Below are 15,930 nucleotides of genomic sequence, written 5' to 3'. Positions count from 1 at the left end.
CATTTCATTTACGAATCTAAATGTAACGGTTCAGGCTTGGCTGCTGTCACCACTGGGGTCCTTTCACAAAACCAATTTTCCTGACGCGACTTCTTTTTTTCTCTAAATTCAGATCTCATTTCTAAAGGAAAACATGAACTGAATTTACCTGAGAGTTCACCTGCACAGGTGGGATTGGATTGCTGTGGATGTTACAGCTGTCACGAAGCAGCTAGTTGGACTGTCGGAGGCAGGAGATACACTGGGACAATACAAAATAAACAAGAATGACTTGATATCTCCAGACAATTCAAGATACCGGCAGCAAGCTTTGGGGATTAACGCTAACAGTGCACAATAGGGCTTAGTGATATTTATCGGCAAAATCTCCAGCTTCCACAAAAGCAACAGCTAACGTGAAAAGGCGAGCACCATTTCCGGGCTCGTGACATCGATTATAGTGGAGCGGGACGTCGGTGTGAGGGGTGCGGGGAGCGGAGCAGTGTCGCTTACAATACCCGGGCTGGTGGACGACAGCATGGCTGCAGGAAAGGGAGCAGGGAAACCCGCCTCGCTGTGGGACAATATGCGCATACGGTTTATCGTTTGCTTCCTCGGAGTCTTTGTGTGTTACTTTTATTACGGAATATTACAAGAGACAATGTAAGTACCAGCCAAACTCCGATGCAGATGTCGTTCTGTCAAGTGCCAAACTCAGTGCAAAAATCTGTTAGATTAATGTTGGCTTGCATATTGAGAGCGTTCTATGAGAGTATGCTACCTTCCCTACTTAATACTACTTTTTAATTTGATATAGCTAGAGATGAAGCACCACAGAGTATAGAATGGGCTAATGTGTCCAAACTATTCATTTTATGTTATGCAAAAGTGCCCCTACGAATGCAACAGCAACATCAACTTTAAATCGCTAAATTTTTGAATGGAGTTTGGTGATATTCTGTTCATATAAGAAAAAGCAAAATATTTTGCCCTAAAGCCTATAGTAGGTCCTCTGTATTTGTAATTCACTGTATTTTCTTAGCATTCTCTCTCTCATAAATGGAGTAATACTTTTGTTATATGTCTAAAATAAACATTATCTTTCATATTTTGATCAAATGCATCTGTAACTAACCAGCAATGCGTAGTGGTTATTTGTGGTTCTCTAGAAAGCGTAAATGAAGTAAGGGGACCGCAGCCTATATTGCATATCACATACTGAGGCATGACACAGATGGTATGTTGTAGCCTAAGTCACGAGAGGCGACAGGGATCATATCTGGTTTCAAAATGACGACTTGAAACTGGTGTCTCAGGCAAAGCAGGCTTTTCACATCCTCAATAACTGACTTATGTTACATATTGTCATCAGATAATGTTGAAATCACGGTTTCCTGTGAATTCTTGATTGCAATTGCAAACTGACACAGCAAACAAGACAGCAGCTAAAAATTCTTGGTCCCCTGACAAAATGTCACCATTACTCCCCCAGCCTGTCAGTTGTAATTTAATGCATTGTGGCCTCTCCTTTATAAAGGGCCTTTTCACAGCTTGGAGACTGATGAAAGCACTCCACTCTTTAGCTTCACTTCCCATGCTCCTGCCAAGAAGGCCACTGAAGTGTACTTCAGTCTCAGATTCATTGCCTGTGAGCTCTTGCATTCAACACAGTGTTGTCTCTCTGACTTTTCCAGCACTCGAGGTGACTATGGTCAAGGAGACAAGAAGGAGAAGTTCAGATTTGCCCGGACATTGGTCTTCATCCAGTGCATCATCAGTGCTTTGTTTGCTAAGATCTGTGAGTATGTGCTGTACAGAGAAGAGGAAAAGAAAAAAAAAACTAAAGTGGTAAAAAAAAATCATCCAACATATTTTGGATGGAGATTTTGAGGTAGTCAATTTTTCTGTATTGTTTTTGATGCCTTTTAATAAAACATTTTACTCTTTATCGTCAGTGATCCAGTTTTTTGAGGGCTCAAAACCGGATCACACCAAGAGCTGGCTCTATGGACTGTGTTCCCTCTCTTACCTAGGAGCCATGGTGTCCAGTAACTCTGCCCTCCAGTATGTCAACTATCCCACACAGGTGAGTCTGCCCTTTTTAGATGGGGCAAAGTCAGTTGGTTAACAGGATTTGTTTTGTTTTTTTGGGGGGGGGTTGTATCAGTACTGCTTGGTGCTATCCTGAAACTCATCTTTTTCTTGTTGTAGGTGTTGGGAAAATCCTGCAAGCCCATACCAGGTAAATTTGATAATATCACTTTGATTTGCATTCTGCCTGCATATCACTTGCATACTTGTACAGTATATCACCTATATCACCTGATGTCGGAGGTTATGTTTGCTCTTATGTAATAAGATAATAATTTTTATTTTTCCTCCATCGCAAATTACAGTTTAGAGATAAAGAGGGTCTTATGCTGTTCAAATTGTAACGCCCTTTGAGCCAAATTTTTGATTTTGGGCTACATATATATAAAATTGGATTGACTCGACAAGTTTAAGGCTTCTCCACTATGGTCTCATAATGAAAAGTGCTAAGGTTCTGTACGTACATACAAAGTTAAATTACCCATGTGTATATAGTACTTGAGATATTCTGATATGTTTCTGAACTGATCTGGGACAAATTGAGTAAACAACTTCTTTTCAGATGTGTGGAGTTCAGAGCAGAGGTATGGCACGTTAGAGTATGTTCTGTTTGTACATGAAGGTTATGTCTCACCACAGCTTGTTATCTATTCTCTCTTTCTCACACACACACACACACACACACACACACACACACTTTTGTTCCACTCTCAAGGATGAAGGCCTTGAGATTAACTAACACCACAGATACACTGGTACACTGGTATGCACGACTTAAAGTGATCCATCACGTTGTTGTTGTTGTTGTGTTGTTCCAGTGATGATCCTTGGCGTTACAATACTGAGGAAGAAGTACCCACTGGCTAAGTACCTGTGTGTGCTGCTGATTGTGAGTGGCGTGGCTCTGTTCCTCTACAAACCCAACAAGAGCTCAGCCGTTGCAGATGACCATGTTTTTGGCTTTGGAGAGATTCTGCTGGTTAGATAACATATCTTTACAGTCCATCCATTTCACTTGTATCACATTTATTGTCATATGTCTCCGATCTATCCGTGTCTCCTCACTGTATCCATGGTTACTGTGGCATTTCCATGACATTTGTCTCATGGCTTGCTGGTGTGTTTTGGTGGGTCATAGCTGGTCTCTCTGACATTGGACGGGTTGACTGGTGTGGCCCAAGACCACATGAGGGCCCGGTTCCAGACGACTGCCAACCACATGATGCTGAACATCAACATGTGGTCCACTCTGGTGCTGGGAGTAGGTGAGTCAACCGTGTTCTCTGCCAAACTTTCATCTAATCTAATATGCGCCATTGAGTGCCAGGAGTGTTTTATTCCAACCAAAACTACATCAGGCCATTTCACTGGCATACCTGCAGCCACAGAGGAGAACCTAATGAGCAAAATCACCTTGGTATGGTTCAGTACTGCTAAAGTATAGCAGAATAACAGAAACACTGGTCTAATGAACGTCCTGTTGCTGAAAGCAAATTTTTAAATATTGACGGCTTTTGTAATACTGAAATGTTTTACTAATATATGAATAAACCTGTAAAATTATCATTCCACTGGTGTAGTGTTTGTATATAATTGGTACTCCATGGCACATAGTTTTTGTCTACCATAACTATCATTTAACCTGTTTACATGCTCACCAGTGCCACATTATACAGGATATAAGAGTATCCTTCAGTTTTGCACACGTACTGTAAAACGTCTCATTTACAGTTACATACAGTGGCTCTTTAAAAAAGTCCTAAAACACCCGTAATGATTTGAAGGTCCAAATCAAGTCATCCAGTCCTAAATACAGCTGGAAGTATTTAGGGTTTTTTTTTTTTTTTTTTTCCCCCAGATGTGCTTGTCCGCTCAACAAACTAAAGCTGGCGTTTCAGTGTTAACAGCTGAATTGTAACATGGCTGTCGGTGTAATATGGTGTATTCATAAAGGGCTATGTCATTATTAGTTGTGCTGATTTGTAAAATCCCAATTAATTCTCACAGAGACCCCAGGACAAATAACTGCTGTGATTCAGTAGCTAAGGGCAATCCTAATAAGCAAAGAACCCAAATAAAAAACCAACAACAGCTGCGTTAGAGGTTCTTTAAGAAAAGGTGAACACTGTTCTCTCAGGAGGAAAAAACTCATTAATTCAGTCAAGGCAAAGTTTGCAGTGTTATCTTTGTAGATAAGGAATTCTGCACCTCAAAGTCCTTGGTTCTGTGAGGAGGTTGCTATAATATGCTGGAGAATAAGGCACATAAAACAAATGCAATATAGTGAGGACCTTTCTAAGGTTAAGCACTAATGGGCTGTATGATAAAGATCAAAAGGTCAAAGCCAATATGAGAACTGAGGGACGTTTAGCATTCTTTAAACATACTAATTGGCAGTGCTTGCTATCTCTGGGTATGTTTTCATCTCTCTCGAACATCTGCTTTCCACTTTCATAGGCCATATTTGGTTTTTTAATAAGTGTCAAATTCAGTTCTAGGCTGTATTAAAATACTTTCAGAGGTCTTCAGATTTATCCTGTGAAATCTGCACATACCCGGGTAAGCTCCCGCTACCTTTATTAGAAATCTGCCTTCGATAACTTTGAAGTGCTGCCGTTTCCCAAGACACAAAGGTGTTTCTAATCCTCCACTCCTAGGAATCCATGACACCCCCACACCAAAGCTTTATCTGACTTGTTATTACTGTATTAAACCACTTGGTGGTGCCGTGGGCCCACACTATAAACCCTGATCTCATTTGCTCAGCACGTCAGTGTCAAGGACAAGAGAACTCAGGCAGAAAAATGTGGCATTAGTATCAGGAACTGAGCTGTGTTTTTGAAATGATAGTAATGTTATTTTATTTTTCTCCTGCTGCTTTCTTCCTCGCTGCTCTCAGCTGTGTTGTGGACAGGAGAGGTATGGGAGTTCCTGAGTTTTACCGAGCGCCACCCCAGCATCCTCTACAATATTCTTCTGTTTGGACTGACCAGTGCTTTAGGCCAGGTGGGTAGATGGATAGAAGGTCTGATGTGGTTGGTGTAGTTGTATTAAGTAAGAAAAAGTGTACTGTTGTGTTGCATTGCGAGAGGAAACTTTGATAGTACTTAGTTAAAAGTTTTGGGATGAATGTTTAGAGAAGCTTAGCTTCTTTGAAAGTGCTTATTCAAATTACAATCTATTGAAGTTTTTTTTTTTTTAAATTTTATTATTATTATTTTTTTTAATCCTTTACCAGACCTTCATCTTTATGACGGTGGTGTACTTTGGGCCTCTGACCTGCTCCATCGTCACCACCACGAGGAAGTTCTTCACAATCCTTGGCTCTGTTATTCTGTTTGGCAACGTCATGAGTATGATGCAGTGGGTTGGCACCATCCTAGTTTTCCTAGGTGAGAATTTATCTGGTTTAACACTGTCTTTCCTCTTGACTTTACTCATAGATCCCCCATTTTTCTCATCATTTCAGTGTATCACTGTAAAATCGGTGACAGATAATAACGCTATCAAATGTTTGCAAAAACGTGGCTGAATCTGTCAACGGCTCTTGACTGAGACATCTACTCTGTGTGTGTGTGTGTGTGTGTGTGTGTGTGTGTGTGTGTGTGTGTGTGTGTGTGTGTGTGTGTGTGTGTGTGTGTGTGTGTGTCTGTGTGTCTGTGTGTCTGTGTGTTAGTGTTAAAAAACAATTAGGTCCAATTGGGGAATACTTAGGCTTCCCACGCAAACCATTTGGTTGTCTGCTAAATTATGCATTAAGAGGATAGCTGTAGGGGAGACAGTAAATTTAACGCAGACATAGTGCGGGAGTGTTCATATTTTTAATATTTTTATCGGTTAAATTGGTAATTCTGTTGGTAAACTCCAACTGGTTTAGCTGCTGAGGCTTTCCTTTTTTCCTTAATCACATCTTTGGTTTTCTCACTTTAGGTCTCGGATTGGATGCTAAATTTGGCAAGGCCCCCAAGAAGACGACACACTAAAACACCTGGAGCACAGAGAAAGACAGAAACACTGCAGAACAAATGCAAACACTCTATAGCCAGTATCTTATTTTCATAAGACATCCTGTACAGGCATATTGTATGTGCCTATGAAGTGTTCAAGTACAGTCGGATTTTTAACTTAACTGTATTTAAAAGAAAGTTGTCGTAGTTTTCAGATCCAGCTTCTGTTGTGTACTGTTGATATACTGAACGTTTTACTAGGGATCAAGTTCTGAGTGAACTGTGATGAGCCATTGACGTCTTTTTTGACCACAGGCTACTGCAGTTTTGTGGAGGAATTTGAACCGACTGAAAGTCACAGGTGGAAAATACTATATTGAAACAAATCTTTACTGTTTCTGAAACCAGCTCACCTCCCTCGGATGGAAGTTGAACCAAACAAAGCCTAAGAAACACATTTGAGCAATTAACTCTTGAACTTACCACCAAATAAGGCTTAGTTTAAAAATTCTTGCTTGAATATGTGTTATTATCACAGATGTAGTTTATTTCTTGGCAAATAATTAGCCAAGTATTATGCCATTTATAAAATTGTAAACGATTGTACCCTGTTTTATTATGTCCAATCTTACTATTGAATTGTTATTACTTTTATTTTGAAAATAACTTGCCATAAAAGGGAAATTGTAATATTTCATGGTGATTTTATTTTTATTTCACAGATTTCACTTAATGGGTTCACATCATTTCGTAAGTTTTGCATTTCTGAGCAGAAAAATGGCAACTAAACTGTTGCTGATACAATGTTTTGATCTCTCTTTCTAAAAGCCATGTCTGTATTGGCCAGTGGTGGAAAGTAATAGTACTGTACTTAAATACAATTTTTAGGTACTTGTACTTTACTTGAGTATTTCCATTTTTTTGTTAATTTATGGTTGTACGCCACTACAATTCAGAGGGAAATACTTTACTTTGTACTCCAGTACATTTATTTGACAGCATTAGTTACTAGTTACTTTGCTGATGCAGATTATTAATACTAAATACAGTATAACAAATAAATCATAAATTATTATGCATTATTATGCACAAGACCCTGGCAGTACGTAAAGTAGTTGCATATAGCCCCACCTTTATAAGCTATAACATTAGAGATGCTTTCACATGAATACATCAATAATTATAATCCAGTAATATATGTTGTTCTGAATGGGCCGTTCTGCATAATCAGTAATTTTACTTTTGGTACTTTAGATATATTTTGATGCAAATACTTTTGTATTTTTACTTAGGATCTTATGATCTTTACTTGTAACGGATTATTTCTACACTGCGGTAATGATACTTTTACTTAAGTAGAAGGTCTGAGTACTTCTTCCACCACTGGTGTTGGCTACTTAAAATACAAGCATTTAAACACATTTGGATAGCGTGAATGCACCTAAGCAAGTTGGATTTGTAAAAATAATATTTGCCCAAGAAGCGCAATCGCAAGAAATCAGCACTTCATTACGAACAAAATCAGTCTTTTCAGAGAGAAACAGAAAAAAAAAAACAGCTCCAAAAAAAGTGGAATGATGATTATAATCTAGAGAACAGATGCTTAAACCTGTTGATTAAAGCTAAATGAATTTCTTGAAAATATATGTAGTTTTTCTTCCTGTCTGATGAAGGGAAACAGCGCCACCTGCTGAAACTTTAAGATTCAGACAGTTCACCACCTCACAGGAGCAGTAAACCATTTCTATTATCTCCATCATGTCGCTCACTTTAATTATTAAAATCGACAAGTTATGTGTATTTTTAATTAAATACAGGAATCTAAGTTATCTGAAGAAAATTAAACTAATGTAGCCTGAGTTACAGTTAATACTACAATTTGATAGGATTATCAAAGATAGCTACGGTATGTCAATCAGGATTAAATACACGCATTACATTATATCTTATGTATATATTCATGAATGAGAATACAATAATAAAATGTTTAATACTGGTGTATGGTTTGCTTTGTTTTTGGTTTATTTTTGGTTGAAAAACTCTGACTGTGGCGACTTTTCGGCCACTTTGGCTTTGCCGGAATACAATACTGTGTGGAAATAAAGGCTGAAGCGACACAGCCGCATACTGATGAAACCATGCGTAGTCACTTGGTTTTTATTACATGTAGTGTGACATTAGTGCTTTAAATACTACACATGAGAATTAATAATGATGTGTTTTTGCCATTGTTGGTCAGGCAGTATGTGCAGCATCCCATTTGCGTTGCCTCGGCCTTACTTCCGCCCTATTAAATAGCGCACCCTTTTTGGCGAGACTGTTCGTAATCCGTTTATTTCTGTACAAACTGCGCTAAATCAGCTTTCACAAACGTCAAAAATGCTCGCCACAGTCGGCAAACAGCTTAGAAACCACCCAGCTGTAAGTATAGTCTAATTTTATTCAACAAATATTCATGTTAGAAGGCTTGTTCTGATCTTTGATCGTCTGTCAATTTTTTTGGCTAATTTAGCTTAGCTAAACCAGTCAGCGGTACTAGCTTCAGCAAGCTAGTGCTCCGCTGACTTTGACCGCGCTGACTTTGAAAAATTCTCTTAATTACACAAAGATGTTTCATTGTCTGTTTGAGTGTTAAACAGTTGTTGATTAATGCCCATTTTCCCAAAGCCACATGTGCCAAGACTTTTGGCAGTTGATGCTTTGCAGTCGGGTCGGGTCACGGTTTCACTCACATACGATAGAAACTGATGGGTTTTGCCAAGGTGGTGATCTGTTGTGCTAGAAATAGCAGCAACTAGCTGGCATGGGTAGCGGTAGCAAGCAGCATTTCTACGTTAACTCTTGCCAGAGCTTCATATTATCTAAGCCACACGTTATTTTTGTATAATTTGGTATTTGACTTGAGAAAGTTAGACTGGTTAAGAAAAAGGTAAATGCGTCAGCAGCCGAAGTTGGCAAGGGAATATAACTTGAAGCAGAATGGATAGAAGTAATGTTGAATATCACCATGGTTTTCTTATATAGGCAACAGTCCCTTTGTAAGCAGTTTTGCCCTGGTTAGTTGTGCAGGATAGTGTTTTCAGTATACACAGTCTGTCGGCGGTCAGTGTGTTTACTCATGTAGTCCTTCCTCGACCTGTGGAAGTTTGGCCTGAAGTTGAAGGTTTCTTACCTTCCTGTCTGTCGCTTACAGCTCATCCCCCTCTTCATCTTCATTGGTGGAGGGGTAACCATGTCCATGACTTACCTCGCCCGTCTGGCTTTGAAAAACCCTGATGTCTGGTAAGAAATGCAGCCGTGACGCACATCACCTTCTTGTAACTTTTTTTCCCCTTTTTAAGTAATGACATTCAAAGATGAGAGAAAGTGTGAGGACACTGAAAATGTTGCAGTGCACTTATTGTGATATATGTAAATTTGTTACTATTTGCCTACGAACGTCTCTGTCTCTGCATCTTTTATAATGTGTAACTATTTTCTCCTCTGTAGCTGGGATCGCAAGAACAATCCAGAGCCCTGGAACAAACTGGGCCCAAATGATCAGTACAAGGTGTGCCTCTCTCAGTAAATCCTGTTGTTATGTTATGATTGTGCTTTTTTCTGTGCTGAAGTTGCTACTGAAGGAGTGTGGGTGCTTATGTTCAGGGCTCGTAGTATGGATCTTTGCCAGACTTGTTGTTGAGCCATGGATTATTCCTTCACTTGGATTAATCAAATGACATAATCTGGTTAACGCTGCCTTGTAGTAACAAATCTGATCAAGTCATTAACTGGTCACACTTGATCAAACACAACAGGAAGACAAATGAAGGGAATTAAGGCTGTAATTCCAGTATTCAGAGACAAGTCTTTTACTTTATTACAAGAAGATTTTGATAAATCATCTTTTGAAATGGAATGATTCTGTAACATGCACTGAAATTGTGGCATTATGCTGTGCCAAGTCACCTGAAGTCACCTTTTGATGCTAAGGCATTCTTATGTGAAATATCTGTGTTTGCCCTTGTGCTAACATTTGTGTCCATTCTCAGTTTTTCACAGTCAACATGGACTACAGCAAGCTGAAGAAGGAGCGTCCTGATTTCTAAAAATCACATCTGCTGGACCAAAAGCACAAAGATGAGCTGATCCGCACAGCCCCATTTTTGAACTTTCTCCGAGAACCTGAGAGATGCAGAGGCTAAAACCGCACAATGATTCATTTCTAAGTTCCTCATTGCATCCCATGGGCTTTTTGAAATCTTGTCTCTTATTTCTCATTTTCAATGGCTCTCAATAAAGTGAAGGAGTCTTTTCTCCTCATTACAGAGAAAAGAACCAGTTTCATTTATTTTGGTTTTATTTGTGGGCACCTTGTTTTCCATCTCCTTGATCTTGAGTCATGTTTTAATTTGTAGTGTCACTTTCAAAAGCATATCATACGTACTTATTTGCAGTACTAATCGGACCGCCTTCCACACTGTTTACAGTTATGTCCTGCTCTGCTGTCACTATTTGGGCTTTGCTTTCACCTCATTTCACCTTCGTCCTGCCTTAACCCTAGTTGGCTAACTATGTGCCACACTATTCTGGGCTGCTATCCAGAACCTTATTGGTATGGCGGAGGCAGACTTTAAACTGTTCACATTTGAACTGTGGACTCCCTCTGGCGACAGCTGTGGCAGTCCAGAAGATGCAGCGATTAAAACCTCACCAGTATTTAGTCCAGTTTATGAGGCCTACCAGTGCTGCTTCTGCATAGTTTTCAAAGTTTACAGAAGATGCTGTAGTCATAGACTTTAAAGGGGAGAGTGAGATAAAACGGGTCTCTCTCCCTGAAAAGGTTGCCTGATGTTTGTTCAAAGCAATGACATGTTCATGTGTAACGCGGAGCAGTGGCAACAGGACTCTGGTGGGACATTCGGAGGTGTTTCTCCTTATAGAATGCCATCGCTCTCAGCCAGATGAGTTTGTAAATGTCAACAGGTCGCGCTTTTCCATCTGCAGCTTGGAGAAAAGCGACAAGGATGAGCAGCCAACGCAAAGCAGAAAATGTCAAGGAGACTTTCATATTTGAATAGAAGCCCACGTCTAAATCCTCACCAACCTCTCCGTGGCTGGAACACTCCACAGGCATATCGCTCTATTTTTTTTTTTTTTCTTTTCACCTGGGGAAATGAAAATTATCTCCTGGCACAGCATGTAACGGCGCTTCATTTTGGAACATTTCAGTTGTTTCGGCATGTTCACCCCAGCGACTGAGCACTCAGGCTTTTGCCTCCAAAATAACCACTATCAATTCAGATAAGTTCTTTAAAGTGGAAATAACACAAAGTGCCTTTATTTTCCTGAGTTCATTTATTTGTAAATGTAACCTGCGATTTTCAATTTAACGGAAGCAAAATCAAAGCAAGTGACATGCTGTTTGGCTGGACAGCAAACACTGGTAGCTGAATGGTTGGGGAAAAAAGGAAAGTGAATGAATGAATCATTCTCGCATTAAAGAAACCTTTTCTGCCCTATTTCATGCTGCCACTTTAGGCTGTTATTAGCCTTCTGTCTGTGTAGAATGAATTGTTTCAATCAAGCAAAATTAGTCTTGAAATGTTGAAGATGATTAGTCGAGCTTCAGGTTTTTTTTGTTTGTTTTTTTTGTTTTTTTTAATTTAGTGCATTAAAACTAACAACTGGTGTACTTGGTATAAATGAACAGTTAATTTGCAAAAAAGAAACATCTGCTTTGGAAGTACACGCAACCCAAAGTTTGCCCTCAGGGTCTGCACAGTACAGTAGGTAGAGACTGTGAAAATACTTACGCTAATTAGAGCATGTATATACTTTCTAAACCTTGAAAAAATACTAATATGTTTTGCATCAATCATTTTGTAATTCAATATTGCTTCATCAGAAGAATAAATAGCTTTACACTTTTGTCGTCCTGACTGTTGGAAATCATCGTCAGATTCATCCTCTGGGAAAACACGACGGCCTTTATAGTATTTCATGGCAAGCGATCTATCCAATAGTTGAGATCCCTGAGATATAGAAGTCTGGATCAAAGGGATGGAGAGACCATGCTGTCATCCCCAGAGCCCTGAGGCTAAAATGGCCAAGAATTTCAGAGGCCAAATATCAAGATGAAGCATTTTAGTCAACAGTTCAAAAATCATTTCATGTTAAAGAGCACCTTTATTTGGTTTTACATTCGGCTTAAGAGATGTTGACTCGAGATAATTGTTATAACACAGTGCAGAGAAAACTGATTTTCTTTGCACATGTTTAATGATTCGTTGCTTGACATCAAAGCTCTGTAGCGACTGTCCTGTCCATTATTACCGGCTGTGGATCTTTCCTAGTCGTCAAACTGGGTAACAGTCAACACTGAGGGTCAGCTTTTGACAGACAGCCCGAGGGCTCGGGGTTCAAATGGCTCCGTGGCGGTGAATTCTCTGGGGACACTGGCTGGACACAACTGTAGAGCCAAAATGACCTGCATCTTTACCCTCCTCCTCCTGACCCCCGACCGCTCTGTTGAATCCAGACCTTTTCTGCCACACTGCAAAGGTAACATTGAGAAAATAATGAGGGAAAATAATGCGAGCCGAGGCGCAAGGCGATTACCACCGCTTCAAATTGTCTTCTAAAGGTCATGCCAAAGGTCAGGTAGTCCAGAAACGGGGAGTGCAGAGACTCCTGCACCATTCATACTAACAAAGCCTCTTCATAGTATCTGTGTGAGAAGGAATGATTAATAACCTGATGCATGTGCGTCATCTCACATCCACGTACACGCACAGATTTCATTCTTGCTAAGTTGTATTGTTCGCTTGGAAAAAAAAGCCGTATTATTGTCATGCATAATTTGTGTGACTTTATTTTCCATGTAATGAACATGAAATCTACGTAAAAAGCTTATGCATCGCTGACTAAGTCCGTCAACGGCAGCTAGACTTTTAAAGTGTTTTTACCGTGAGTAGTTTAATTATATTACTGTGATCAGCCATGAGGATTATGCAGAAATACAGTTGACATTAACATAATAAATTAAAAATATTGATTAGTGCAGCTTTACTGCCGTTAATGCCTGGGCACAATTAGTTAATTGAAATGTTGATTACAAAGTGTTTCAATTTATAGTTTCATGTTTTTAAATTAGTATTAATGAATTTATTTAAATTTAGTTTTGAATGTTTTTTAAGCTGGGTTCCAAAACTTCTCCAATGTTTTGCCGTGTCCCTCATTTATAAGAGGAGAGTATTATGACAGTCCTGTGAAGTTTTAAACAAACATAATGAAATAGATTCTCTTGCCATAAACGGAGAAATGAAATTGTGTGTTTAGAAGCTTTCTGTTTACACCTCTATGTACAAAAATGTACAAAAAATACTAGTAATTTGCAACTAAACTACTTGTTTATACTATCATGTTATCATACTGGTCTGTTAGACAGTGTTATCTCCCTCGCTTTACTACAGCTCTTATCACTAAAGACTGAAAGATTATGTCGCCACGTCTTTCTAATTCCCTTTGTTATTCTGTAAACTTCAGATTTGCAGATGAGAAATGCTCTTTAACGTGTATCCCGATTAGAAAAGTTCAACATTTCTGCACTGGCTACAAATAAAACACCCTCTTTAGATGTTTATTTTACAGATATTTTAGACAGCACGACGGTGAGCAGAAGCCAACGGAAGAAACAAGCGGCGATATCTTTCGGCCACTTTTATCTCTGTGTCAATATTGCTTCTGTAATGCCTTAGTTACCTCTCAATTACCTCCCTGTTTTCACTCAGTCAGACACAAACACTGACAAACACACTCACAGGCGCATTACTGGAGGAATAAACCGCCATCCCTCCCCTGCTGTGAGCTGTGTTGAGTAATGAGTGGAAGCCTATCTCAGTCTGATTCTCACAGGGAGTGCCTCTCATTTTTTACCATTTAGCGTTCGACTCAGAGCTGCTCTCCTCTCGTTCTTGCTGTGTCCTTTGTTTTTCTCCCTTCCCTCACCCTCATTCCTCCTCTTTCAAGAGTTTCACTCTCACGAAGCCCAGACTCGGACGCGCAGAAAAACACACATAGGCCAGCAGACAGACAGAGTTTGTCGTGGTAGTTCTATTCCAAAAAAAAGCCCACAATGATCTGTGAGCTTCCTCACTCAGGATGACAAAGTGCCATTTGCTGCAAATGAACAAAAAGGTCAGGGTTGTCGATGTATTTTTGCATGAGGGATTGAGTAAGGACACTGCAATTTAACAGCCATTTCAACAGGAATACCACAGGAATTAATCATCCCGATATCTCAGGGACAGAGGAGCTGTGCGAGCATGCTTTATGTGGTGTTTCGGAGCATGCATCACTCACTTTGGGAGCCAATTCAGCGCTGGGCTGGCTGGATGGTTAGAGACTGTCTCATAAATACAAGGTCTCAGGTTTGATCCTTGAAACGAGCAGTGTGACTTGTTAAAGTGTCCTTGAGCAGGACACTGAACCCCTCAGGATAGACTGACAAACCAAACGTCTGTGATGAAAAATGATATGTAAGTTAAAGAGCAACGTCTAATGTGCCAGGATGGAAAGACATGAAGAATGTTAAGGAAAACTAGCAGACGCATCAAATCCAAGTTCCCATCATCCTTGGCATCTGTGTTTTGATGAAATTTGTTTTTTTCCCCCCTTTTTTGCATCCATGGTAGGAAAGCAGGTCAAAATTTAAATAGCTGAAAATAGAACATCTGGCTGGGCCTTGTCAGTCAGCAGTGTGTAATGAAATATGGAAATTGGGCCGCTCTTCAAAGAGATACGGGCCTCTCGGTGCCGTCCTGGGTCTCCAGCAGGCCCCTCAACAGCCCCGGTGGAGCCCCGCCCCTCTGAAACGTGTGCTACATTTCCAGGTGCTGCCGCCGCGGCCCAGTCCGCCGCCGGTGCCAGCTCGTTAGCGCGCGCAGCCTGGCGGAGCTGGCAGCTGGCATCATTAAACTTCAAACCAGCTTTCGACCCGGGGTGCCGCCGCGGGGAGAGACCGCTCGCTCATCCGCCTGCCAACAGCTGATCAGAGCCACGCTGACACCAGCAACCAGACCCCATCCACGCGCTATCCAAACGGCATATCCGCAAGCCACCAGCCACGCCACAAACCAACCATCGGCACGCAAACATCATGACAGCCCCTTTGGACAGACCGTCGCCACGACACCAGTCTGTCTCGCACGTCTCCAGAAGCATCTCTTAGCCTGAATGAGAACTATTTCAGTCAACAGTTCTGAGCCGCATACAGCAGGGCCGAAATGAATATGGAAGCTTTTACCTGAAATATCATCCCGTCACATCCACACTCAAATCACTGAGCATCCTGTGCATGGACGTGCTGGGGGACTTGGCAGGAAAGCGAGTGGGAGCGAGAACGCCATAACCAGAAAGCTGTCATGATCATTCTGAGCAACAGTGGAGAAAACAGCTGGACACCATTAACCTTGATACAAAAATAGACTTGTAATGGATAATAAGAGTCAACGCTTCAACCAGGTTTATGAATTTTTCCTTTTCCTGCATTGACTCTACCTTCTCAACAGGGACGTGCACTTGACAGTTCTCGTTTTAGTCAGGATCTGCTAGCTTTTTTTTTTCAGTCAGCCATCGTGTCTCCTGATGAAGTGCCCTTAAAATAAGAATCTGACAGTTTTGGAAATAAGCCTGTTCCCAGGGGTTATGTGCCAGACATTCTTGGTTTACCTTGAAACCACGCAGTGGTGACGAGACTTGAAGAAGTCGCTGCTTCAGGCAAAGAAATAGTCTTGCGCATACATATTTAACAAGCACATACAGCCCGAAAGTGGTATTGAGATAATAATTTATGAAAATTATGTATTCGTGTAACGTATTAACATTTTGGGAAAGACGCTGAACCCTTTGTGCTCTGAAGAACGACTGATGA

At 40.5% G+C, this 15,930-nt stretch overlaps 2 protein-coding genes across 2 annotated transcripts; both read left to right on the top strand.

The window, feature by feature from the left end:
- Positions 1-47: 47 nt before the first annotated feature.
- On the top strand, positions 48-6,709 carry slc35b1 (solute carrier family 35 member B1). The gene is made up of 9 exons (XM_040124352.1): positions 48-642; positions 1,674-1,777; positions 1,935-2,065; positions 2,191-2,221; positions 2,889-3,049; positions 3,209-3,335; positions 4,970-5,076; positions 5,309-5,462; positions 6,001-6,709. Exons 1-9 carry the CDS (start codon positions 518-520, stop codon positions 6,051-6,053), a joined length of 993 nt encoding a protein of 330 aa, XP_039980286.1. The 5' UTR covers positions 48-517; the 3' UTR covers positions 6,054-6,709.
- Positions 6,710-8,293: 1,584 nt separating this feature from the next.
- On the top strand, positions 8,294-10,347 carry ndufa4a (NDUFA4 mitochondrial complex associated a). The gene is made up of 4 exons (XM_040124372.1): positions 8,294-8,438; positions 9,211-9,299; positions 9,507-9,567; positions 10,049-10,347. Exons 1-4 carry the CDS (start codon positions 8,397-8,399, stop codon positions 10,103-10,105), a joined length of 249 nt encoding a protein of 82 aa, XP_039980306.1. The 5' UTR covers positions 8,294-8,396; the 3' UTR covers positions 10,106-10,347.
- The last annotated feature ends 5,583 nt before the right edge of the window (positions 10,348-15,930 follow it).

Source organism: Xiphias gladius, chromosome 3, assembly GCF_016859285.1.
Source record: "Xiphias gladius isolate SHS-SW01 ecotype Sanya breed wild chromosome 3, ASM1685928v1, whole genome shotgun sequence".
NCBI classification, from domain to species: domain Eukaryota; kingdom Metazoa; phylum Chordata; class Actinopteri; order Istiophoriformes; family Xiphiidae; genus Xiphias; species Xiphias gladius.
The sequence above is the reverse complement of the archived record's forward strand: the minus strand, read 5'-3'. Positions and strand labels throughout refer to the sequence as shown.